Source organism: Manacus vitellinus, unplaced genomic scaffold, assembly GCF_001715985.3.
Source record: "Manacus vitellinus isolate BGI_N305 unplaced genomic scaffold, ASM171598v3 scaffold_20_pilon, whole genome shotgun sequence".
NCBI lineage: Eukaryota > Metazoa > Chordata > Aves > Passeriformes > Pipridae > Manacus > Manacus vitellinus.
The window spans coordinates 1,356,875-1,384,711 of record NW_021939471.1 but is presented as its reverse complement, the minus strand read 5'-3'; the positions used below and the strand labels follow the sequence as shown (position 1 = coordinate 1,384,711).

The 27,837-nt window shown below is 39.7% G+C and overlaps 1 protein-coding gene across 3 annotated transcripts in view; it reads right to left on the bottom strand.

The window, feature by feature from the left end:
• NCKAP1 (NCK associated protein 1) overlaps positions 1 to 18,253 on the bottom strand; it is a 58,680-nt gene extending 40,427 nt beyond the window's left edge. The window contains exons 1-3 of one of the 3 annotated variants that reach the window (XM_029959613.1): positions 18,111 to 18,253; positions 7,275 to 7,292; positions 6,008 to 6,118 (exon numbers count right to left, since the gene is read on the bottom strand). In XM_029959613.1, coding sequence (XP_029815473.1) covers positions 6,008 to 6,118; positions 7,275 to 7,292; positions 18,111 to 18,140 — 159 coding nt within the window. In that variant the 5' untranslated portion in view covers positions 18,141 to 18,253. The remainder of the gene's footprint in view (positions 1 to 6,007; positions 6,119 to 7,274; positions 7,293 to 18,110) is intronic. The other 2 variants (XM_029959614.1, XM_029959615.1) reach the window with 2 other exon arrangements.
• Between the last annotated feature and the right edge of the window lie 9,584 nt (positions 18,254 to 27,837).

Genomic DNA, 27,837 nt, shown 5'->3' with positions numbered 1-27,837 from the left:
AATATTTAACATGTTTACTAACTTATGTTTGTCGGCTGCAAAATCTATTTTTGGTTTGTTTTCATGTTCTTAGCACTAAGTGAACTGTTTTAAAAAGAAAATAGCCACCCATGACCCTCTACAAATGTTATGGCCTCTGGGGTTGACCATATTATTAGTAACGATGGCCAACTGGAGCAGGGAGGCTCCTCTTTATAAACTGATTTATCTGTCAGCCACAAAGAACAGTTTCCCCACTCTCTCATCTTCATTTACAATTTTAGCAAGCTTTTTACGATTCATTTACAGACCATACAATTTTTAGAATGCCATCTCACTAACACTGCTTAGCTGAAATACTGTCTAGGTATTAATAAGGGGGGGGTTTGTTGTTTCTTTGTTTTTTAAAGGCCAAGTTGTTCAGCGTCAATCATGAAATCAAAAGAGAGTTTTAATGGATGAGGATCTTAAGTACTACACACATTTACTCCTCTGCAGGTATTGCAGACACTATGAAGCAACAAGAGCAAGCACATGAGTAGTTTGATTTGCCTTGGTAAGTGATTCATATGGACACTTACAGCAGTGTGCTACAGTGATTTATTACAAATAATGATAAAAAATTAAACTGTATTTGGATGCTACTCCATCTCAAATTCATGCCCAGTCAAAGGTTAAGCCATGAACATAAACATGATGTAAACACTGCTGACAGCGCTCACAATTTCAAAAAAATCTAGAGTTACATCACGAGAATTCTGTTCAGTGAAACATTTTAAAGGGATTTCAGGATTTTACATTACTTTTTGAAACTACTAAGAAAAAATGCCATTTGCAAACGACTGTCAGGCTGAAAGGCTTTACATGCTATACTCCTGATTACATTATGGGATGAGTCATTTTAAGTCAGTCTTATGTAGGTAACAGCTGAAGACTTCAGACACATGAAATCAGAACAGCAGGTATGGTTGTGTCAGAGCAAGCCACTAGAGGAGCAATTTCAATTCTGAATGATTTTTTAGGAAAAACGTAGATAAAGCTTTATTTGTTGCACACAGTTTATTTCAGAAGAAACTGCAAAATATCATTAATTTATCCTTTTCTCAAGCATAAGAAATCTTCACTGTTTGTACAAAGCTGAAAAGAGAATGGTTACTCATCATCTGACTTGACTCATGCAAGGGGTACTCCCATAAAATAAACTGCTGCCTCAGCAGGCTGTGGAAAATCCATCTCATTTGTGGTCCCTTCAGCACTAGAAACTCCCTGAGCAGGAGCAGAGCTGAACAGGCAGCTGTGCAGGGCATCCCCTTACCTGGAAAGGGTTTTAGTTTTTCATGGTCAGGGGGTCAGTTACTTTTATGGTGGAGTACAGGGAGTTGGAGTTTTGTTGCTTAAGCAAACTGGAAGTTATTTGAAAAATCAAGTCTCCCCTAGAAGAGATCTATCATCCCAGAAAGCTGGAGAAAAATATTAAAATTTACTGAATCTGAGGATAATTTAAGGAAACAGCTGTCACATCTGTAATGACCATATAATTTCCTCAAAAATAAATGACTGTTTCCTAGTGAAAAAGGATTACCAATAGATGAGGCAGCACAGCTGAGATCCTTAAGTTATGTTTCCACAGAAGACAGTTTCTAAATTATCTTCATTAGTGCTGTGCAAATTACGATATTAAGAGCTTCAGTAGAAACAAGCAAATAAATGAGATTTTCCTTGAGGCACTGTACCCCTTGCAGGGGCTGAAAGACATACTTGGAAAAAACAAATGATTATTTGTATTAAGTGTTTTGAAAAAGACTAATTACTGGAAGCACCTATCACAAATTAAAAATCAAGACTGGTTATAAAGTCTGTATTTCAATTTCTTGTTATAGAAGAAAGCATTTAATAAAAGCATGCATAAATTATTTCTAATAAGCTTTAGCCAAGGAGGTCCAGCCACTCTGTGCCACAACACTTCTCCCACATTCAGGTAATTTGCTATGCAAACAGCTCACAATTAAGTGAAACTGTGAGACACAGCAGACCAAGCACATACACTGGAATCTAAAAGGCAAAAAGGCAACACAGTTGTGAAGAAAAATTAAATAATATCTCGAGTGAAATAATTCCAAACTAAAGATCCTAACTGAGGCAGGCTGGAAATGCTCACACAGCATGTGCTCTGCTCCCATGGGATCTTATTTCCAGTCCCCACTGACACAATACAGCAGAAAATTAGCACAGTTAAACCAGGTAAATAAACCCTCAGAATACTATTTCCTAAGAAATTCAATGTGTAGTCAATGCAAAACATGAATGGAATTGATATGAATAATACTGAGAACAGAGCTACTAGATGATGATGATCAGCAGTATCTGGAAAACAGACATTTCTCCCACTAACTATCTCCTAAGAAACTTCCAAGAGATGCTTCACTGGTCTGCTGACTGCTAAGCAATGACGGAGCCTCAACTTTTCCAACAGACATTCAAAAATTTAAGAAGTTTTTCTAAAAGAATTGCTGAGGAGCAATCTGAGTAAAAGAAAAACATATGCACAAGAAAGAAGGCAGATACTCTCACTACTTGCCATATGTGGTGTTTGGGAAAGCAAAAAGGAGACTACAGCTTCATCATACAAAGGCACAGAGCTTTACCTGAGCAGGCAGCAGATTTAACAGACTCTATCCACAATCTATAAAAAATGTATGTCCTTTCTCCCTGCATCTCCAGCTCCCCATTGTGAAGTATTTTATTTTGGTTTTAAAAGGCATTAAGTATTTTATTCTGGTTTTAAAAGACATTAAGTATTAGCACTGACTGAGAATAGAGTAACTTTCAGGTCCTAAGACATTTTTTTTTTTTGAGTCAAGTAGGTTCTCTTTCAATTTATCTATGGCAAGAGCCTTGCCTGTACATATTATAAGAGGGTGAGACCTAAAAAGCCCTCAGAAAAATCAGGCTGCTTCTGCATCCCTTACTTTGGAACTTTTCTTCTGATGCTAGTCCAGGAAATTCAATAAAAATAAATGCTACTCTGAGTCGATATTAGCACAATCAGATCAGCGACCTGACCAAGAATGATGGTGTTAGAAAGCTTTTTGGAAGGCTTATGTAGCTTGGAAGGCTTATTCAAAACAAAGCTTAAGTCAATTTAAAATAAACAGTACAGTTTCCCCAAAATCAGAATATACTTTTGTTTTCCAAGAGGACTCCAAAAGGTTTGTTTCTTACTTTCTCAGTCCTTCAAGTTTTTGCTTACATACATCCTTCCTTTGCAGATATTCCATACACTATGCAGCAACACTCCATTGCTGGCCAATTTCCTTAACAGTTAATTTAAGAGCCTGGTCTTCAAACTGCACATTTTCAAGGTTATGTGGTTCACAATGGTTATTGGAAAAGAAATGGCAAGTGTAAGAGATCACAGGGACTGCACTCAGGCAACGAGAGAGAGAGAGAGAGAGAGTTATGAACTGATGAGGTGCAGAGTTATCTATAATTGACCCTCTGGAAGATGAGCTACTCCACTTCCCAGCCTGGTCAGCAAGGATTCATCAGGCACTTCACTGTTTCAACAGTCCACAAACTTTCATTCTTGGAACAATACTGAAAATCAGTGACTGTCAGACATTGCTCTAGTCTGACTCAGTGTCAAAATGGAGAAGGAACAAAATCAGGAGCTGTGTTTTTCATGGATAAAGAAGTAACAGTTATCAATAGCAAATATAACAGAATCTCTTGTTTCAACAGAATGAAAATTTAGGCTTTTCAAGCTCATCTGATTACAGCAGACACTGTTCATAGTCTTCAGTGTGTTGCTCATTTCTGAGACACAGAACACTGCAGAAGATGGTACCTGAGAGAAAACAAACCAACAGCTACAAATAGGGTGGAAAAAAAAAAAGCTGGCACTACCTATTCTCCAACTGAATGCAAACCTGTTTGGCAACATGACCTACTGACATGTGAAAAGGTACTACTAACAGTGCTAAGCAGTGTTTGTTGAACATATAAAATCCAAAAGCCCTTCCTGAAAGGCTGCCCCGGAATTTTCACGGCAAGGAGGAAACGCAGCTCATGATTTCTCAGCTATTTCCACTGCAGGAATCCTTTGTGATATTTCTTTAATTGATGTGTTCCTGTTCCAATAAGTTTCTTGCCCTTTTAAAGCTCTGATGACCCATTTCCCTACTGAAGGAACTCCCTGGTGTGCCCTCCTGATACATGGTGAGGTGGTAGTTGGCCGGGGCAGGAGGGAAACATCTTCCTGACCAGGAAGCTGATGCTTACACCTTTTCGAAGCTAAGGTTTATAAACAAAAATTGATTTTACCTCAAACTAGAACTTTCTCTGCACATGACATGGCTTTTGTTTCATGAGGTATCTGTAATGGGTAAAGGTTTCTTTTTTGGGAGATACAACACTCTACAGGAAACATCTATAAATAACTAAGACGAGTAAACTGCCATCAGCTCTGACCACAGGAAGGAAACCCCAGCTGCCTATTGCAAGAGCTCAAAATCCTACTTTAAATTGTGCTCATACATAAGGAGGGTAGGCTTTTGTCAACTGGCTGGCTCATGGTAAGTAAACACAAGGCAATGACAAAACATTATGAGCATGTCCTATTTTAGAAACTATGACTGTCAAAACACAGCAAGTTAGCTTCAACCTCTTTCCACAAACTATACAGGACCAAATCCTTAAATATCTATCATTAGTTAAGCTCCAAATTCACAGTCAACAACTGCAAGACATTTAGAGCACACATGCAACTGCATTAAACAAATTATATATATATATATCACTTTCACTTTTAATAGTAGATCTGCCACTCAAATTTAGAGAATACAGAAGCATTTACCAAACATGGTTAAAAGGGCTTTTTATTTTTACATAAACTTGATAAAGAATTTCAATATTTGTTACTCACACAATCAAATTCAACACAAAAATGAGCAATATTAAGGAGTACAAAGTATGTACAAGTTTTAAAGTGAGAAAGCACATGGTTACTGAAATTGTTTCCTCCATAAGGGAAAGTTTTTCTCTGTTGTTTTTTTTTCTTTTTTTCCCCATTGGTATTACTGGAGAGATTACATAAAATTTTGAGATGGCAATGTAAAAGAAACTAATTATTCCCATTGTTCTTACCACTACCATTCTGCAGAAACCTGAATGCTTAAAGCAAGCCTAAACCTCCCAAGCACACATGCACGTAGTTGCATGCAGGGAACATGCAAACCCAACACCTACCTCCACTTTTTGCCTTTAGAAAGAAATATGAGCAAGTAAAAAAAAAAAAATCTTTCCCTTGTCTTTCAAACTGAAACAGGAAAACAAGTGCACATCACCTGCCAAAATGTCTGCCTGTAATCCAATAATGCTAATTACCTCCAAAAGGCTACAAAGTCTAATTCAGCAATACTGGCTCGCTCAGAAAGGTGAAATTTAATTTACTACTAGAACTGAACTCACTATCTCAAGAGGAAATAATTATATTTCCCTGGTTTTGTACTTCATGAGGTTTCTCCTTATTCATTAAGGCATTCTTTTTTCCCCACAGGGACTCACCCCATAGGCAAGAACACCTGTAAAATACAAACATTTTTTTCCCACTTTGCAACCAGGTATCTTTTACTGATCTGCTGGTCAGGACACATCATAAATAAAGTTATGCAACTTCTATCTTCTGCAATCAGTTCGGTCACCAGGATTTTCTCCTATTAAAGTAAGGCATGATTTTTTTTCAGGGATTTCTTCTCATTGATGGTTCTTTGAAATGGAACAGAAGAGAGCAGGCAAAAAGAAAACTAGAAAGTGTCCTACTCTGACAAAACCCACCCAGAGTTACAGTGTAATGTTCTCTCCTTAGAGGCAGTTCCTTCTCAAGTTTTCTCTCAGGCATTTGAATCAACAACTATTTTCCAACTGCAACTGTCAGCCTCAGGTGCTTCATAAGAACACATAAAACCTCTCAGATTTGAGTGGTGAAAGGGTATTGAGAAAAATACTTATACAGTCATTGGTTACTTACATTGTTGTTGCGTGTTTCTACTGCTGGAAACTTCCTGACTATGAATTTGACAGCAGATTCCAGGTTTTTGTCAATAAGATAGGATGGTTTGGCTTTGGGGTCACCACATGCCTATAAAAAAATACAATAAAAAGTGAAGTAGAAACACAATCATCCACCTAAAGCTAAGTGATAGTTGCAAATCTGAAGACAAACTAGAAAGATTCTTTTTCTGTTTGATTTTTTTTTTTTTTTTTTTTTTAGTGAGCAGGTGATAAAATGAAAGGCAAAGTGCAGGGACTGTCACAGCTGAAATATGCAATGGGAAACAGTACAGAGATGCTCTTCTACTGAAAAAGATGCATGGAAGTATCAAAGCAGTTAGTGCAGAACAGCAGTGAGGGAAAAACTCAATCCTAAAAAAAGGAGAAAAAAAATGGTTTCCTTTTAATCCTATTCCTGGTTTGAGGTAGTGTTGTATTCATCTGGAGTTAACAAACTGTTAGAAAATTCAGTCATGTCATCATCTGTGGAGGACAGTGCTGGGCACATTAAATGATTCAACTATCCTTTGTGCAACAGAACTTAACATCCCCCCACCAATCTGCATTGAATTTTTCTTCCAACTGTCAAGTGCAAGACAATTTTCCACCCCACAGTCAAACCGCCAGTACTTGCCTAAAGCAGCCTATTTCCTTAGGTTAAGAACTGAAGTTTTGCTCGTGTTCTTTACTCCTAGAGCAGCATAGGCTGTGCTTTAAAAGCAGGAATCGAGAAATCTCATTAAATTTTGCTGTGAAGTCGCAGCTAAGTGTTAGGTCTCTCAAATAACTTACGGAGGCAGATCAGAGCAGCTTCTGTGGACAAAGGACTGAGGAAGCACCGACTGTTGCCAGCTCCAGTGCATGCTGTCAGACACACTACTACTTCTCTACTACTCTGAGTAGCCAGCCATGCCACACCGCTTCATTTGGAGGAACAGATTAAAAGCAGCATTACTTACATGACAAAATTTGCGCTCAAACCGCATTTGTCTCAAATATGGCCTCAGTTTTGTTTTCCTCACGGGGGTTTGCAAAGGAGTTTCGTGTCTCATGCAAAACTAAATTACATGCTAGGCGTTCCTGTGCAACAGAGTGAACTCGAATGGCAGCTCCCTTAAAAAAAAAACTCTCCCCCATTGATTTCTATGACCGAGTTGTGGACTGTAGAGACAGAAGTCATGGAGTATGAGACCGATTCTGAAAGCGGGCAAGCGGGCAAAGGGAAGGTGAAAAGCTTTGCAAACCTTCCAAACTTGTCCTTGCTGGGAAAGCAGTGTAATAAAAAGAGAGAAAAATTACATATAAACAAATTGCTCTTAAATTCTAAAGTATTACATTTAAGTGATCTAATACACTATTACCTACATCCAAGAGAACATTATGACCACCTGTTACTCTAGGCAGCACACTTTCTATTGGATGCTGGTTATTCTAACACTCACAAACAACTTTACACGTACTTATTAGAATGCTACTATTGCACAAATCACTGCAAATATACCGAGACATGTAACTACTAATAGTATTTCCAAACTAAGTTCAGGTAGGGAGAGAAAACAGGAGTTAACAGACATCACATGCAACTACAGGGGGAAAAAAGGAGAGAAACTCAGTGAAGTTTTACATACCTGAAAAAGAAACGGTAGCCAAGAAAAAAAATAAAAGAGTCATTATTTTACGTTTCTAAAATGTCTACCAGCAGTACATGACCATCATGAGGTTTACTAACGTACTACTCTAATATCAAAACTCTCATATTTGCTAATAATCCCAAAGATACGATATTTTAATAAAATTTAGTATCTATAATACAAGAAGAATTTATAATGAAAATAAATTCAGCAACATTCACAGCATCAGCTAGATATTAAACAGTTGCTTTGATATCCTTAGAGCAGCAAACAACACGTGCCACAAGAGATCTATTCTGTGCACACTTTAAAGTCTTTACACAATTTCAAAAGTAAAAATTATACTGTAAATAGGTATTAAAAAATCAGACAATGCACTTCAAATTTATGAAGTTCTAATTAACTCCATGTCATGGGTTTGTCAGAACCTTTGTCAGATTATTTCAATTTGTTGTTCTTGCCACACATTCTGTAAGTTTCTCTAGTAAAAGAGGGATTACTGAAACAACTTAACAGACATGTATTTGTGCCCTGTTAAATTCCAATATGGTTGCTGTTACACAGAAGACAACAAATCTGCCACTGTTGACTTCAAAAATTTTTCAGTCTGAATTAAAACACTCCTTCCACATACACTCCTTATTTTTCCTAGCAACAGGTGTTTTTCTTCCTATAAATCAGTTCCCTGAAATGTTTACTAAAACTTATGTTCTATCCAGGCCCTTACACACAGATCATTCACACATAACAGACCTCTGAAAACACTAACATGCACATCCTCCCGTGGCTTCAGGAATTCAGCTGTTACCCTCAATTTAACTGGCATTCTTCTCAACATATATGACATGCTCCTTCTTTACTCCTTCCCACTGTTTGTTAGCTGACATCACATTTGAAGCAACTGTAATTCTTCCTACTAGTAAACGACCCTAGATTGATTCATAAATGAGAAAATTCCTGCAAGATGTTAAAAATGTATCCTTCACATGCATCAAAATTCCAGCTTCTGGAGAGCTGTACAAGTTGTATGTGGACTGAACGGAAAGAGGACAGGAGACATCACTGAATGAGGAGGTCAATGCCTTTTTCTTCGCTCTTCCATGTTCCACAGCAGCTCAGCTCCTCTCTAAGAACTGGTATTAACTGGTTACTAGCTGTTGTTGCATCAGTGACATTTTTGTCCATACTATTGCCTGCGTTCAGCATCACACATAAACCAGTCTGTGCTACATCTCTCCTAAAATGGTGAACAGACCTATGAAGCTCCAACTCACTGTCGTTTACTCTAGAAAGCAGAACAGAATGAAAGCACAAACCCCAATCCTAGCACTTTTGCACAAGTGTCAAAGTGTGGTAAGGCACATAACCACAGTCCTGCGCTGCAGAGAGAACAAAGCCACTGAGGGCAGCAGTCTCAGAATGCAGCTTTCGCTTTCAGCAGTTGTATTAGTCAAGACAAAATCCCTTGTCAGTAGTGTAATGGGCAGGAACATTGTGGTAGAACATACAAAGATCACTTGGCCATATACAGCTCTCTGGCATTCACACAGAATTCTGAGCATTAGCCAGAAGCAGTAGCCTTTTCTCCATCAACCTCAGATATCGCTTTTCCCCTTAAGTGGGATACAATAACCTTCCTTCATTTCTTATTAAAAGAAAAACCTCAACAAAACAAAATACAAAAAAAACCCCCAAAAGCTCCCACCAAACCAACCCAGAATGGCTGCGTTTTTCTGAGAACAGTCACATTTTTTGAGCATCAAAAAGAAACTCACAAATTAAAAATGTTCTTACTAATGCAGCATTCCTAGAATATAGCTCTGAAGCTACGGGATTCCAGCTGCTTCAGTCCCGAAATATTATACTGAAAGAACCTCCCAGCAGTCAACTCTGACTTCTTTTGTATATTACTAAACAGCTGTCAAGCAGTTATGCTGAAAAGGATGATGCCAAGTTACGGTTAGAGACTAATCTAAGCAATTAAAAAAAATTTTTCAATGGACTCAAGCACTACAGCATTTCTTTCCACAGCACTTAAGAATGGTACCCTGCTATAAGCTCCCAACTTAGTGAACAGTGATTCTGTGCATCCAACCCCTAATAAGAATGATATGATTTTTATAGATAATAGCTTCATTAAGAATACTCACTTGCTATCATCATTGGCACAGTCATCGAGCTTCCGAGAGATCGCACTACATCCCACTTTAGAGATGTTTCATTATGCCCTATGTTTTGAATTAAAACAGCATTTTCCTACCTGTCCAAACAAGGTACATAACTATATTATTATTACTATTAAAAAAATTCAGGCTCTCTTCTTCGCTATTAGGTTCTTCTACACTAATTTCACTTCAAAAATGAAGAATACTACATATATTTACTTTCAGAAGCAGCCATCAAGAACACATTCAGCAACAAAAACCTTCTTAAGGCCTACATTTAAGTAGCCTCTAAAGAGGAAAACAGAATCCAATTCATGTGCCTTTGGCCTAGAATGCACTGACTTTATGATGCAGCAAAGAGATCTTTTGCCCAAATACCCTTAACAGCTATCACTGCAAAATCTAAGTTTAACATTTTACCTCCTAGTTGAGGGCAGCAGATATATGGATACTACATATATCCAGCTGAAGTGATATGAATAAAGGGAAGTTTATGCTGAGGTACAATCAAGGTTAGTAGTCAGTGCCCCAAACTTGCCTTTAGAACCCTCAAACTTCACTCAAGCCTCAACATAAACCTCTCACTTGCCCTTGGATAAGAACATTGGGAATCATGACCTGAGTTATATGGTGTAGGATGATAAAAAAGCCTAAATATTTTACTGCATTATTAGCAGGGTTATGTCCCAACAGAAGAGAAACAGGGCCATTTGAATCCATAATTTCCTATTTTCGTCCCCCAAACCTCCCACATCAGCAGATTATCATAAATCATACTTTGCAGCAATTTAACGCAGGTTTCTTACTTCAAGAGATCTTGATTTACTGTCACTGCAGATTTGAGATAAAACACTACTGAGCACAGTTTCACTGGACTGTGACAACATTTACGGAAATAATCATAATCAACAAATCACCTCACCTTCAGATTTCATTTACAAACGATTCTGCACTAAAAAACTATGTGAATTTAACCAGGAAATGGAATTTCAATGATAGTAAAAACTATGCCATCCCCTGAGTTAGTAACTGCATTAATAAATGGAAATACTCTTAAGATTTCCTGTATGGGAAACGGGAAAATCTCCTGTACGTCCCATTTACAGTTTACTGTAGCACACTCTTCTGACACACCTGAAAGGCAGGCACATTAAAACTCTTCTTCCCTTGGAAGAGCTGCTGGCATTAAAGACTTCACCCTAAATTGTATCTAAGTTTGTGTGCCTGGTTTGCAGCTACGCATCCTCTAAATTACACTAAATAACAAAAGGCAAAGGATCGTTCAAAGAGACATTTTCACCATTAACTCCACACTACCTATCACACCTTCTTTGTTTCTGCCATGCATTTAAAGCTGAGATTGTTTCTGCCATGCATTTAAAGCTGAGATTATCAACTGACAACATCCAGTTTGGAAAAAGCAAAACCACTGAGAAGGAGAGAGAGAGATGAATAATCAATAAAGAGGTGCTTTGAATAGTGGTTCACAATACATTTGCTTTAATACCTCTGATCAAGCCTACCACAACTGCTTGGCTGTATTTTAGGTTTTGTGGAAGCCTAAATTCACTATTAAACAGGCTGGTCCCAGATAAGTTTTGTGAATGATATTTGTACAGAAGAGAAACCTGGACCTTGATACAAAGTATGTTCATAGTTTCAACCACAATCTGGAAGCAGAAGAAATCATATCATTTTTGGACAGTCTCTAAAGGCCGTGGACATACCCAAAATGTGTCTCAAAATTATTGAAAATTTAACAGCTATTGCACTTCTCATTCATCAAGGTTCAAAAGTTTGAAAGATAACGTACTTTCATATTAATTTAAAATTACAATTAGAGGTGTTAAAAGTCAGTCCAGTGTTTCCTAGAGCTAAGCAAGACATCTTCCCTGCTATTATTCATTATTTGGTGTGTGTTCAACCCCAAAGTATATACTTTACTTTAAGTCCTAGTATATCTCTACTCAGAGATTCAAACCATTAAAATGCAAATTCATGTGAAATCAGAAGGAAAGGTTAGAAAGGACCTTGATAAATTGCCTACTTCCTCTCCTATTCCAAAGCAGGATCAACTGTATCTGTGTTGCTCCCAGGAGATGTCTGCCAAATATTTACTTGCAGGTCTCTAACAGGCTAAATTAAAAAATATTCTCAGTCTTTTCCAAGATTTAAAACTTCATTTTCCAAGATTTAAAACTTCATTTTCCAAGATTTAAAACTTCATTTTCCAAGATTTAAAACTTCATTTTCCAAGATTTAAAACTTCATTTTCCAAGATTTAAAACTTCATTTTCCAAGATTTAAAACTTCATTTTCCAAGATTTAAAACTTCATTTTCCAAGATTTAAAACTTCATTTTCCAAGATTTAAAACTTCATTTTCCAAGATTTAAAACTTCATTTTCCAAGATTTAAAACTTCATTTTCCAAGATTTAAAACTTCATTTTCCAAGATTTAAAACTTCATTTTCCAAGATTTAAAACTTCATTTTCCAAGATTTAAAACTTCATTTTCCAAGATTTAAAACTTCATTTTCCAAGATTTAAAACTTCATTTTCCAAGATTTAAAACTTCATTTTCCAAGATTTAAAACTTCATTTTCCAAGATTTAAAACTTCATTTTCCAAGATTTAAAACTTCATTTTCCAAGATTTAATTTCATTTAATCCATCATTTCTTGATCTCTGGTCATATTGAATTGCACAAACCATTCCACTTCTCTCTAAAGCAGTCCTAAATACTTAAAGAATTATATCACTTATTAATTTACTTTAAAAATAAAAATCCCATTTTCTGAATGGGTGACATTTTCTGCACCACCACTCCCTTTCATTATTCTCCTCTGGACTTTCTCCATTTTGTCTACACCTACCTTGAAAAGTGTGTTTGAGCAGGTATGTTCTGGATGAATCTCAATGTATGCCACGTAGAACAAAAAGATTGCTTACTTTTTTTTCATAATTATCTTGCTCACCTGTTTATAAAACCTCATGTCATCCCTGAATTTTTTCAGCAAAACTTACTTGGCTCCCATTTGCCCTGGCACGTCCCTAACCTTTCCCAGCTATTTTCTGCAGGCTTGCTATCTCAGTACTTTTCATTTTAAATGTTGCTAAGCACGTAATAGCTTACAATCATACTTGATCAACCACCTCCAAATTTATTGGGCCATATCTACAATTTGTTAAGCTCAAGCTGAACTTCAGTTCAGGTTCTGTAACTTCTCCCAGTTTCCTACCCATAAATTTATTAAGTACACTGAAGCCATCTAGGTTGTTAATGCCAGAGTGACTGGAACCAGAGGCAAGACACGCCTCAGTGAGACCCTGCTGATGAAATCTGACTATGAAATCTTCACAACTGTTCCCTAACATGGTTATCCAGCTGTTTGCAGCATTAGGACTTCACCCAGATTTGTACTTCCTTAGATTGTTGGTGAGAACAATCAAATGAGGTCATGTCAGCAGCCTTGATAAGGTCAATGTGTAAAGTATCTCCTAAGCTGCCCATCCTAGAGTGACCTGTGCCTCAGTGATGAAAGAAATATGTGGGTTTAACACTGTTCATAAAGTGATTAACTCACATTGTCCTCTGTTTAAGTACTTGGTTCCATTAATCAAATAGGGGGCAGGTGAAATGCAAAGGATAAAAAATTAAGAGAAGTTTCACTACCACAAAACTTTTCCCGAATGTAATTTATAAAATAAAGTCTTAATAAAAGAAAGCAAGGCAATGGGAGTGTCTTGTCTATTCTCAATCTAAAATAAGAACTGTTACAACTTTTCAGGACTATCTCCTCTGCACACAACCTTAAAAATCTCCTGCAACTAAAATGGGATTTGTTCTTGTGTCAGCACACGACGAGACAAATGAACAGTGATGGAGGCAGAGAATTTGTACTGGTAAGCCAAAAAACAAGGCAAGATAATTATGGGCATCTACTGTTGATGTGAAAAAAATATAATGTGATATGGTATCCCCAGACTGCATTTGCTTCCTGAGCAAAGGAATTTTTTTTTTTCAATTGCCAGCACTGTGAGTTTGTTTTGGGCTTCCTCCTATGCTTAGCAGTGGGACAGTACTCCGAGCCATCCCTCCAAGATCACAGACACAAACATCTTAACCTTTGGAGAACTGCTGATGTCTGTAACGAAACACTGCCCCACCCCAAGACACTTCCCAGTGACCTGAAGACATCACCTCTCTGTTCCAATCAACCTTACTATTCAAATCTAGATTACTGGTAAGCGTTTCCTCTCAGCTCAAAGCTCTGTACTCCAGCACAGAGCTCAGCATGAAAACAGTAATCTAATCCTACACTCTTCCAAACTTCAGAGCTCTACAGATTGGAAACTTCTCCCTGCTCTTCCAGTCACCTAAAATCTCTCCTATTTTTTTCCTGAAGAACCACTCTAGTGCCTTAGCAAAACAGTACATTTTATTGATTGGTTCTATTAACCAAACAATCAACTGGCTGTTATAACTTCTAAGTTTAAGTAGTAATATCCTCAATATGGGTAAAAACCCAATATTCCCACTATTACATCTTTAAAGAACTAACTGGCAATCACCTGCTAAATTATTTTAAATCTGGCTTCACACCAAGCTATGTGTTGCTCACATAAGAGGACTGGGACCACATTTTTAGTTTGGAATGGTAAATATGAAGTCAGCTAAAACCTCTGCAAATATTTATTAAGTTCCTTATCTATGATTTCAGTTCGGTTATGCAGTTCACATCTAAGAAATCATTTCAGATTCTCATTTCTGGGTTACTATGTAATCATCAGAGTTGGGAAAGTCAATTTACTTTCTTAATGACATTTTCAGAAAAAAATCTTGCAAACAAATATAAAGTCTATACTGCGAAAAACAACAGAACACTGGTAGTGAAGCAATTCATGCTAAATAACAGACTCATCAAGTTTGATTAACATATACTCTAAATAATTCAAAACTTTAACTTTCATCCCTAGCAGGTCTGTTGATAGTAGCACTGCTGAGACATTCTTCAAAAATCACACTCCTTAGGTTTCCTCTGGCTAAATCTGTACTTCAGGTATTTCAAGACGAAATCTTTCATTGTAAATACATCCCGGTATCCAAGGGCTTCATAAACAAACAAAAGACAGAAAAAACAAGATTACTTCTCCTCCACCACCACTCTCCAGCAATGCTCTGAGCTGACAGTACTGGCAGCACTACAGAGAGCTCACCAACACAAGCCATGATCTGCTCTGAAAGTTAACCATGAAATCCAAGCTACACCTGAGACACAGTGATATGAAAAACCCCTGCTGTCTTTGATTTATAGAGATGCAGTTGTAGTGAAGTACTGACAAAAGAATTACAGGGTAAACAATAATACAACTGCTAGCCTACCTGACTGAGGAGAAATTCTTAAAAAGCAGAAGGAACAAACCAGGAGAGAAACCACAACGGTAAGAATTCCAAGTTCAGGATTAATATTGGTCACAGTGCCAAAGGGACAGCTGAAAGCAGCAAGCAAAGGGTCATCCTTCAAAATAACAACAAACTACAAAAAGTCCACCTCGGTACAGATCTAATATGAGTTTTGTCTCATCATCTGCTATTACTTTACTAACTCCACTTTTCATATTTTCCATGTCACTCTCAGAGGTAAAAAAAAAAAAACATACACTCAGATACTCTGTCTTAAAAGCAACAAACTTTTAACTGTTTCAAAAGACAGAAGGTCAGTAAACAGGAAACTATGGACAATTAACAAGTATAAGCACAACGACATCAAAACTGGAATTTGAATAGGAAGATGAAGTATAAAGTATGTAAGTTTCTAACTGCTTCTAGCAACTGCTGTGATTCCCTGGGAAGTAAAATTTTCCTGCTTTGTTTCTAAGAGTCAAGAAAATTCTTAATCCTTGAAAATCCCTCTTCTCTAGACAGTATCTACAGCAATCTGTAAGGCAGCCACGAATACTTCAACCTCTCACTTCCTCTTATTAAAAATAAGTCTTAACCATTTCCTTTAACCACAAAACCACATATTGTGTGGTTATCTCTAGTAACTTGAGTTTCAATATCATACTCAACGGAGGAATCTATGAGAGAATCTCAAACAGCAGCTTTGGAATTGACTGCTTTCAGAAAGGGAAAAAAAAAAAAAAGAAATAAAGAAAAATAAAGTGCTCCAAGCATCCAGCTATGCTGCAGCTGGGCTGAGAGAGCTACAATAAAATACAGTAGTCAGTCCGGAGACTTCTGGGCTCATTAGAGCTAACCAGTTCCCCCTGTCAAGCAGTACTGACTGCAGCTGAAGAAAACAACTATTTAAATCATAAATCACTACATGAATACACAGTGCTCTGCCTGGGACACCTCAAGATTTGCAAAAATACATGTCACACAATAGTCAAGACACTTGGTCACACCTCCTCTCTCTCTGTATGCAAGACCTACGCAATTTTGGACTCAGTTCTTGGAACTTGCAGGAAAAAATGGTGTCACCTCCAGTGCTGCTGCTCCCCTGTGGAGAGCCTGTCCACCTGCATCACTTCACTGACACGAGTAACAGCAGAAGCTACCACCATATGGGCCAACATGCTCAGGATTGTGCCATCCTAACATGCCAAGCAGAAATGTGTCTGTAGGCACTGGACCGCTTAATAGCAGTAAGTGTCCCTGGGAATGAAAACAGAGCCTGGACTCACAATGGCTTAGGCACTCTAAGCTGTATATGCTGATATAATAGCTGTATATGAAGATGAGTTTTCATTTTTCCTGTCCTGTTTTCCTGCCCCCCGAAGCAGGGCTGTGCTCAGGCAAAATTCCCCTCGCTTGGTTTTCACCTGGTATATTCCTCGCAAAGTTTAACAAGCGCACACACAAACGGCTCCCCCATTTTGATGGTTTTCCCCACAAATAGGGAATTTCCGTTGTTAAAAAGTGTAACTATATTGTTACTACTACTAAGCTGAAATGATTTTCCAATGTACAAAACTGCAAACTAAAAGCAACCTTTTGGAGAGTCAGGAACTTGCAATAATTTAGTCAGAATGCTTCATTTATGTCAGTGAAGATTTGCAGAAAACATTCAAGCGCACATCAAACACTGACATGGCTTTGGATGACTTCTGAATACTTCAATCACTTGGGTTGGGTTTTTTTGCTGGAAAAATACCTTACTTAAAATCAACGATGCACGTGGTAGCCCTTACTAATTCTGGAGTACAGGTCTCCCACATCAACAAAACTCTTGGACAAAACACATCCTTGAGCTCAGATCGCTCAGGCAGGGTCATTCCTGACAGAAACCTGGGTCCATAAGTCAGAGCGATCAAATAAGCACCTAAAACACTCAAACTCCCTCTGCCATTGCAGTTGAACCCAGCATGGAAACAGGGCTGAGATTTTATCGGGAAAGGTGCATGTGCTCGCTGCTTTAAGGTAATAGCTAACATTTTCTTTGAAACACGAAAAACCTCACAGAAATATCTGTGCAAAAGGCAAAGCAATAAAATCTAACTAGTATTCGTTACTGGAAGGGGATTAAGCGGCCGTACACTTTCAGATAATGTATCACACGTTAGGAAAACGAAGCTGGGAAGGATACATGAAGCACCTGGCACAGGGGGTGGCCATGAACTACGTTCTTCCCCTACAGGAAAGCACAACGATTACGTCCAGAGCAGAAATTAACCGAGCGCGGAGGCGTGACCGACCCATCCTTGTCTCAGCACCGAGACCTGCAGCCTCCTGCGCGGCCGAGCCACCTCACCGAGGCCAACACCGATCCACTCCCTCCGGGAGCAGCCCCGGCACCCACGGCCGCTCCGAACACCCGCTCCATCTCACGCCGGGAGCTGCTAAGCAACCGCGCGCCTCGAACTTATCGAAATTAAACTTACTAATTTTACCCCAAACCCCCTTTTTTTTTTCCCCTTCGGTAGCGACAGGTTTCGGCGTGGGAAAAGCCCGGGCGGCGCTGCCCACTCGCGGCTCCCGTGAGTCATGCACGGCAGCGGGGCGGGAGCGGCTCCGGGGCCGCGCCGGACCCAGGCCCCGCTCCCGCGGCCGCCGCGAGCACCGGCCCGGCCTCCTCCATCCCCTCCTTCCGCCCTCTCCCGGGAGAGCGATGCGGCGGCCGCAGGGCAGCCCGGCCCCCTCCCCGGCCGGGCGGCGGCTCCCGCCAGCCTCCCGGGCCCCGCCGCTAGGCCGCGGCGCGGCCGAGCCCTGCGCAGCGCCGGCCCGAGCGGCGGCGGGCATCGCGCCGGGGCGGCTCCCGTCCCCCGGCTCCCCGCACCTTCTTGATGTTGTAGAGCCGGGTGAGCATGCCGACGCCGCGGTACGTTCAGGATGGTGAGCTTCTCCGCAGCTTCTGCTGGCTCGGCTGCAGCACGGCCCCGCGACACATCGTGGCGCTCCGCGGCCGCCCCCCGGCGCTCGCAGCCCGCGGCCGCCGGCCTGGGCCCGGCGCTGCTCCCGTCCCCTCCTCCCTTCCTTCCCTTCCCCTTCCCTCCTCCCCGCCCGGCCGCACTGGAGCCTCCCGGGGCGTGGGCACGGTCACGTGGGGCGGCCCTCGCGCGCCCCTGCGGGCGGCGGTGGGCGGCGGCGGCGGCGCGGGGCTCCCGCTGTGCGGGGGCTCTGAGGGGGCCGCGGGTCCGGCCTCGGGGGTGCTGCACAACCGCGGTTTATAGCGAATAAAGCTGTGGGGGTCCCATCCCAGGAGCCCACTGAATCATAGGATCATAGTATCATAGCATGGTTCGTGTTGGAAGGGACCTTAAAGATCATGTACTTCCACACCCCTGCCATGGGCAGGGACACCTTCCACTATCCCAGGTTGCTCCCAGCCCCGTCCAGCCTGGCCTTGAACACTTCCAGGGATGGGGCAGCCACAGCTTCCCCGGGCAACCTGTGCCAGGGCCTCGCCACCCTCACAGTAAAGAATTTTTTTCTAGTATCTAATCTAAACCTAAATTCTTTCAATTTGAACCCGTTCCCCCTTGTCCTGTCACAACATGCTCTTGTAAATAGTCTTGCCCCACCTTTTCTGTAAGTTCCCTTCAGGTGCTGGAAGGGTGTTCAAGGCCAGGTTGGATGGAGCTCTGAGCAACTTGGTCTAGTGGAAGTTGTCCCTGCCCATGGCAGGGGGTTCGAATAAGATGATCTTTAAGTTTGCTTCCAACCTAAACCTTACTGTGATTCTACTAAAGCCCCATTTTGTACTTAATGAACTCCGTTTTTTTACTTAATAAACTCCATTTTTTACTTAGTGAACTCCACTTTTTCACTTAATCAACGCCATTTTTTTACTTCAACAGCGTGTAAGTCCTACACTTTAGCCACAATAACCCCCTGCAGTGCTACAGGTCTTGGGCAGAGCGGCTGAAAAGCTGCGCAGTGGAAGAAGACCTGGGAGCGCTGGTCACAGCGACGGAACATGAGCCAGAGTGTGCCCAGGCAGCCAAGAAGGCCAATGGCATCCTGGCCTGGATCAGGAACAGTGTGGCCAGCAGGACCAGGGAAGTGATTCTGACCCTGTACTTGGCACTGGTGAGGCCACGCCTTGAAGTGCTTTGTTCTGTTTAGTGTCCACTTTAAAAAGGACACTGAGGTGCTGGAGTGTGTCCAGCGAAGGGCAATGGAGTTGAGGAAGTGTCTGGAGCACATGTCCTATGAGGGGCAGCTGAGAGAGCTGGGTTTATGAAGTCTCAAGAAGAAGAAGGTTGGGGGGACCTCATCACTCTCTACAGCTCCCTGAAAGGAGGTTGTGGTGAGGTAGGGGCTGGTCTCTTCTGCTGTGCCTACAGCGAGAAGACCAGAGGAAATGGCCTAAAGCTGAGATTCAGATTAGATATTAGAAAAAATTTCTCACTGTTAGGGAGGTCAGGCACTGGAATAAGTTGCCCAGGCAGGTAGTGGAGTCACCATTCCTGGAAGTGTTTAAGGAACGTCTGGATCTGGCACTGGGTGATATGGTTAGTGGTTTAAGGGTTACAGTGGTGGTGCTGGGTTGACAGTTGGACTGAATCATCTTAAAGTTGTCTTCTAATCTTGATAATTCTATGACATTCAGCAACTGCCTGCCACTCACGAGACTCTCGCCATTCCCCTGGGCTGTCGCTCTAGAGCAATGTATGGCAAATTCAGAGAAACACCATTTCGCCAATTAGATGAGTCACATTACTGCTATTTTTTCCTCTGGAAGCCACAGGAATTAAAATTCAAAATATATTTTGAAGAAATGGTGAGCTCTCCATGACGTGAATGTCAATAAGAGGCTGCCAGGAGAGCCATCCCTTACTGCAACCTGTTAGTGAGGTGGTTGCAGCACTGAGCAGCGAGCACAACCAGCTGGGATGCAGGGCTCCCCAGTCCAGGGAATGAGAGACAGGCTTAAGAATTAACCTTCTAATCTCATTTTTTTTAATAATAGAACCACCATCTATGCCTTTTTTTTGCATATTAATACTTCTATTTAATTTTCGGTTTGCATGTCTGCATCAGAAATCAGAATCAGACTGTTTCCGTCTTTCAGATATTTTTAACTAGTAGATTTTAGAAAGCAGAAAAATGAATGTGAGAAGCCTAAATTAAATTAAATTGTTACTGACCTCCCTCTTCGCTTTAGCACTTACAAGTTAATTTATGATTCAGAATGAAACCAGGAAGCAAGAACTTAGAGTTCTAATCTCAAGTCTGCTATTGACTCATTCTTTGGCCTTTATCAGATGATTTTCTGCCTCAGCTTTGTGTCCAAGAGTCAGGAATACCTAGCAACAACACTGTAATGATTAATTAGGTTAGACCTGACCTTTCACTACTGGAGTCTATGGAAAACATCAGAAACATTCAAATTGGCATTTACATTTATAAAGCATAAAATGCTAAGTGATTTCAAATTATTTAATGAGTAATATCTACAATAGTATTTTATACAAAACATCTTCCTCCTGTGATAAATTATTTTTAAAATGTAAAATATAATATTTCTGATTGAAATAAAGATGTTTCTCGTGTACTTGTACTGCAAAATAGAATCATGGAATCGTTTGGGTTGGAAAGGGACCTTAAAGATCATCTTGTTCCAACCCCCTGCTGTGGGCAATGACACCCTCCAGTAGACCAGGCTGCTCAGAGCCCCATCCAATCTGCCAGGGATGGGGTACCCACAGCTTCTCTGGGCAACCTGTTCCAGTGCCTCATTACTCTCACAGTAAAGAATTTCTTCCTAATATCTAATCTAAATTTACCCTCCTTCAGCTTAAAGCCATTTAAGAACAAATACTATTGCTGAAAGCAATTATTTTGTTCCTCGCCTACAGCTAACAAAACAGCAGCTGATTTTTAATTCCATATTGAATTATTTTCCAGTCCTATTGAATGTTCTGGAAGTTTCAAACAGTAACAGTGAAAGAATACGTAATTTATATATAGCCAAGCAAGTGGAATGATTTAACATTGTGACAATTTGTTGGGAGTTTTTGTGCATCATGATGAAACATCTATGATCTAACGTCCTAATCTTTCTTTCTCTGAAAGTAGTAGAAAAACTACAGATTGCACTGAGTCAAAGCTGATTGGTTTGGTAAGGCTTGTGCTTATGGAGTTCACTGGAGAACTCTCAAGCTCTCTGTAACTACTGATGTAGCTTTCACCATAAAAGCTCCCCAACACTGCACAGAAAACAGGCTGAGTGAGGCACAGAAGGAAAAAATGACTGACTCTCCCCTTTGTAGTAGCATCCTGTTTTTAAACTCCCACACTATCCATCAACCTGTTCACAAGATCCTATTATAAGGAGCACCTCTGGTTGCTATAATTTTTTTTAATGCTAATAGTGCCGGGTTTGCTGCATTTCTTGGAAACATACTGAATACTGGAATAGGGAAAGGATCAATATCAGTAAATAAGAATTTCTGACACAAGGAATTTTTACTGCCACGCAGCCATACAAACCCAATACTAAACAGATTATCTGAATTATCACTGCAGTGTGGCTACACACAGATTTCTAACAATATTCTTGGTCAAACTGAATGTGTGTACTTAAGCACTCAGTGGCTTTGTCATCACTTTTAATAGCAGCAAGGTAAAGCCCATGCTGTCATACTACTTTTGCTGCAACTTTACTTAGAAACTTCAGGAACACATGTAGATTTTCCAGCAGGAAGATTTATTGCATATTAGATTATAGAAATTTCTGCACTGTACCATCTGGGTTCATCAGTCTGGCAGCAAGCATAACAATAAAGTGGAAATACAAGCTTTGTCAGTAACAGCATAGCTCTTACAGGTGTGGCAAAATTAAAACAAGGGCAGAGTAAGGCTAACAGTTCTTTTTAAAACACACAACTAGTATTTGACTGATGATTTATTAATTGTTAACATTTAAACAGCTTTCTATATTTAGTCCAAAAGTATGAGTTTAGGGCAAGTTTCAAATAGCACTTCAGATTTAGCTCGAACTCAGCTCTGCTCCTTTTAAAGTCAATTTTCTGTTCAGTTCAGGGTTTAATTGTGTTATTCACTATGTGGCTTTCAGAAAGTAATAAAAATCACAGTGTCATAGAATGGCCTAGGTTGAGAGGGACCTTAATGATCATCTCAATCCAGCCCTCTTGCCATACAGGGGAACACCTTCCACTAGACCAGGTTGCTCAGGGCTCCATGCAGCTGGGCCTGGAACACTTCCAGGGATGGGGCATCCACAACTTTTCTGGGCAACCTGTTACTTGTTCCAGTGCCTCACCACCCTCAAAGAATTTTTTCCATATATTTAACCTAAATTTCCCCTCTTTCAGTTTGAACCCATAACCTCTTGTCCTATCACTACAGTTCCTGATGAAAAGTCCCTCTCTGGCTTCCTTCAGATACTGGAAGGCTGCTATGAGGTCTCCATGCAGCTTTCTCTTCTGCAGGCTGAACGGTAAACAGGGATGTAGACTTTTCTAGCACTGCTATTTTGAAACCTCTAATGGGCAATTTACTGCTGCAGAATAGGCTGTGTTGCCACCTAAGTCGGCTACACTTATACTTTACATCTCTGTAGAAGTGTTTACAAATATATATTTTTTTTTTCCTTTCCTGTCAGTTCCTCCTTGGTTTAACTTCTGGCCTGGGAGCTATTCAAGACTCCCTGGCCAGGATTTTCAGTGCAATGACAGACAGCAGCTGCACTCTCCATGAGCCATCTAGCACAGCGCACTGCACGACCTCTGCCCCTTTGTCCAATGCAAGTAAAGAAGCAATTTGTACAGACTCATTTTGTTCAATGTTTCCTTTTCAGGTAGAAATAGTTCAAAACAGGAAGACAAACTGCTATTTGAACAGATCAGAACTTTTAAATGGTCCTCATAATCCCAATTATTTGGTCATGGCACGGTATTTATTTGTTAATAATGCATAAGTATTTATTACATTTTTGAACTTGTATGGAAAGACATACAAGCTGAAAAATTTACTACAAAAAGGCTATAATGCTGTTGAGAGACCCTAAAAACATAATAAATAGCATTGAACAAACACAGTTGCCTTTGTCAGACAGACTTTTAACCTTAACTTACGCTTAGAGGAGCAACGGGTTCAAAAGACCTATCATTCTCACTAAACCAAGCTGACAGATTCATTACATTTCAATCTATTATTTTCTTCCAAAATTCAAACCCTTTTCATTATTTAATCCATCATAAAGCCGACATGTGTGCAAGTTCCCATGTTCTCCTTTTACCTCTCATTGAAGGTATCTGGGCATTATCTTAATCAGTTTTCCCACTAACATGCAAGCTCCCATGTGTGCCAATTCTCTGTTGAATTTTATGCATGTCTAGCTGAGGTTGTTTATGACATACAGCACCTGCTCAGAGATACCAAGCCTTTGAACATAAAAGAACATGAACGTAGGAGAGGGAGGACACGAAAGAGGTGTGCAAAGCCAGTTTGAGACAGATGATGAATCCCATGGCAGCCATTCTCTCATGAAGTGCAGACACTTGCCAGTTTGAGAAAACATGAGCACTCCTGCTCATACTGGAGGGACAAGTATGACGAGCCTGCTCCAGGACTTCCAGCCTGACATTATGGGAATGAGGCTTAATCACATGAGAAGCTGGTTCTTATCAGCATTTGAGAGCAGCTTTCTTGATGTGTCCCAGATCCATGACTAACCAGTGATGTTTAACTGGCAAATCAAACATCAGCCTGCTGGCTATGGAAGTCTGGAAGCAAGAAGGAATTTGTTTCCATGTGAGTTATCAGCATGGCTAAACAGAATGAGCTTAGAGAGCACTGGTGGGCTAAGATTTGGCTTGTTCCAGCCTGAGGCAATGCTTACTTTTAGAGGAAGAATCAAGAGGGTAAGTTAGATCCAATTGCTTGGTTTCAGGTTTAGGATTACAGTTAACTCCTGCAGAAACCATTGAACAAATGGATTAGAGTTTTCTCACTGGCTATGAAACAAAGTTTAGGAGGGCTGTCAGAATGGGTCATCCAGCTAAATCAAGTTCTTAAATTAATACAAGTATAGACCTTAACTTAGGTTTCTAGGCAGGGGTTACAACACCAGCTTTAAAAAACCTGGTAAATACTGAAATCAGAAAGGGCACTGGACTAGGAGTCCACCTAGATTAGAAAGGGCATTTTATTTGCAGTTTCCTTACAGGCTGAAGAGTCAAAAAGAAGCAGCAGTGATCTCCAAGATGTCTGTGAGGCCAGTAAGTAGAGACAGAATGCTTAATCACCTTCAAATCTTTATCACAGGATGAGTTAGCCTATGCTAACTGCCCACTGTCAATTTATCCAAAAGGATAAACCACGACTAATCCGTTTGCAAAGAACAACCTCTGATCTTTTTGAAACTGGGGTGTGGTCAGATGGTTGTACATTGGTGCTGGCATAAAGATCCCAGCTAGGCAAATGAGCCCCATCCCAGTGGTCCTGCACACAATAAAGCTGAGGGGCTTCTGTTGGGCCCACATTTTTCAATATCTTCATCTACCTACAGAGCCTTTTTTGGCAGGCACATACAAGCTCATGTGCTCTGACCTACTTTCTTTAGCCTCTGTTACACTTCTGTCCTAGATAAATGGGGTAGCACCAGTGGCTACAGTTATAAATGTGCAAAAATAACCTATTAGAGGTTGCTTTGTCTCCTCCTTTCTTCTCCCTTTCTTTCACGAGAACCTAGTGAAAGAGCATGTACCTCTTTAAATACAACAGCTTTTACCATCCAGCCACCAAAGGCTAGGAAAGAAAACCTCTGCCTTAAACTTACGCTACATCTAAGGGAGGAAAATTTCACTCAAGGAACACCCAAAGAATGAAAAATTTCCCCCCACTCTTTCTAGGACTCACATTTACCAGTCAGTCGAGTTCTTGAACAATGATCGTAGTAAAAATCCAGATAAAATGTTCCCTTTCAAAGTTAGGGGTTTACATATGACAGAACAGTGCAATCGTCGATTTTTGTGGATGAAATGTGTGCCAAAAGGAGAGCTAGTGGAGAAGGGTGACATGAGCACTACCCAAATTGTCACATCTATGATCAAACTGAGGAAAAAAGTTGAAAAAAATGCTACAGTTATCTTCTACGTTTCCATCTGAAATGTACAGATGTTCCATTTACAAAGAAATCTGAATTCTTTGAAGGTATAAAAAACCCCAGCTGTTTCACACAGCCCAGAAATATACAGCTTAAGCCAGAAATGGAATGTGACACAACAAAAGTTTCTCCCAACGTGCAGTGTGAAACTCTGTGTGTGGAGAAGGGTAGAGGGACAGGATAAGACAGTGAACACTGAGGAGCACTCACACTTTGAATTGTTGTAGGTAAGAACAACAGTTCAGTGGTTGGTAAGATTGCTGCAATAAAAATTATGTGCAGTCTTCACTTCAAACTTTCATCACTCTATAAAAATCGATGGGCTGACTCTGCATCTTAACTTTAGCTGTTGAAATAAGATGCAGAAAAATTTGCTTATGGGAAAACCAGCTCCAGTAATTTTAATATGGAGACCATGAGTACCTCTGAGGTACTAATTTTCTAGTGATCTGCTCTCTAGGAAAACATTCCCTGACTTCCTTCACTGAAGTAGAGGACTAGATATCAAAGAATTTGCTTGTATAGATGAGTTGAACAACTAATTTTTTGTGTATTTTAAATTTTTTTTTCAATTTAAGGAATACTTTTAATAGTTATAAAGCAGAACGTGAAGTAACACAAACAGAATTTGAAGGATGTTTAAAAGGTGGTACAATCACTAATTAGGAGAATCTGTACCAATTATTACTAGTGGATCTCCTGATAGATTAGTTCTACTGCATCTAGAGCTTTTCACATGCATTTCCTTGGTGGTAAACTTTTCAGGTTTTTTGTTGCTGTAGTGCTTCTAGGTTTTTGATTTTTATTTTTTTAAAGGTTATTAATATCCTAAATACCTTTTAACATGATTGAAAAAAGTTTGGCTTCTAGGTATAACTCTATATTTTCCAAGGTTGTGCTTTGGTTTTGTTTACCCTGCAATATTTTTTGTTGTTGATAATGAAACTGTTAATGATCTAGCATGTGTTACTCACAAAAAATAAACACATCTAATCCAGAAAAATATTTTCCCTTCATAGTGTTCATGTCAAAAATAGTCTCTTGTTCATCTTGCTGAATTATATTCCAGTAACAAGGAATGCCATTAGCAAAGGAGCATCAGAGATTTCATCTGCTTCAATTAAAGAAGCTCATTGTTTAGAGTTGGACAGAAAACAGCTATTCCATCTTATGAAAAATTGTGAAGTTTTAAAATTAAGGTGAAGCCAAGAACACTCAGTGCTGCTCACAAAGAGTCATTGACTGGTAATCCAAATACTAAAAAGCCCTTTTGGTAGGATGTTTGTCCTGTCAATCAAACCTGAATGGAAATCTTTCACATTCAAGGACTGTTACTCAGTCAGCTTTTGGTGATTTTGAAAGTGTGGTTAAAAAACGTGAAGGGAAAAGAAAGAAAAGGAAATCCTGGTCATGACTTGTTTTCATAAGATAGTCCCAAAGAAATCTTCCTAATTAAGATGTTATCAAAATAGTAAATTAATTACAAAATTGTAAATGAATTACCTCAAATGCATTCATATTGATATTTTTCTACCATTAGTTTGAGTCTAAATGATTTATATGTTTTTCTAAAGCAAATCAGAAAAGATGGCTTCATGATCTTGAACTTTGTTTATGGTCTACAAGTAAGAATGAAATCTGTATAAAAACAAGCAAATAATGAATCAATTATTTTAATAAGCAACCAGAATGGAAGCTTTTGGCTACTTTAAAAGTAATTAAGTAAGGTAAAGTAAGGAGCTACTTTTGAGTTGAAGCAAAATGATTCTGTATTTTCTTTACTGAAATACTCAAAGAGAACACATAGTTAAAAAGACTCTGACCTTTCAGTCCTCTTGTTATTGAAGGAAAAAGGAAAAATATTAAACACTAAGGGACAGTTTAGGTCAATCTGGGTCATTCTTTGATTCTACAGTATACCAAAAAAATATTAGTTTTTTTCTGAGTGTGCCTTTATGTGTACATTCCAGGATGTCACCTCTTGTTCCAGAAGTGTTTTTCCCTTAAGTTAACAGCTTTCTTCTTGTTTTTAAGCCCGGGTTTTGAGATACCATCACCTATCTCCCACATATTGATAGATGCATCTATCTCAGTCCTCGCAGCAAGAATAAATCACCCCCATTGCTGACATTACAACATTACAAACTTGGTTACTATGGTGGCTTTTACCTCATCAACAGTATTGACTAGTAAGGTGTAGCCTCTGCAGTCATGGATTTATGGAAATAAAATACGAGGTGATTTTATGGAATTTTCAAAGTTTATAATGCTAGGCTTATTAATTTTTATTTCCAGAAGGAAAACAAAAACATAAGAACTTGGGCAGATCAAAAGCCCACCCAGTTCAGTGCCCTGTCTCTATCCCATGACCAAAGAACAGAGCACTGAGGAAGAGCATGAGCACAAACACATACCACTGCTCCTGAAG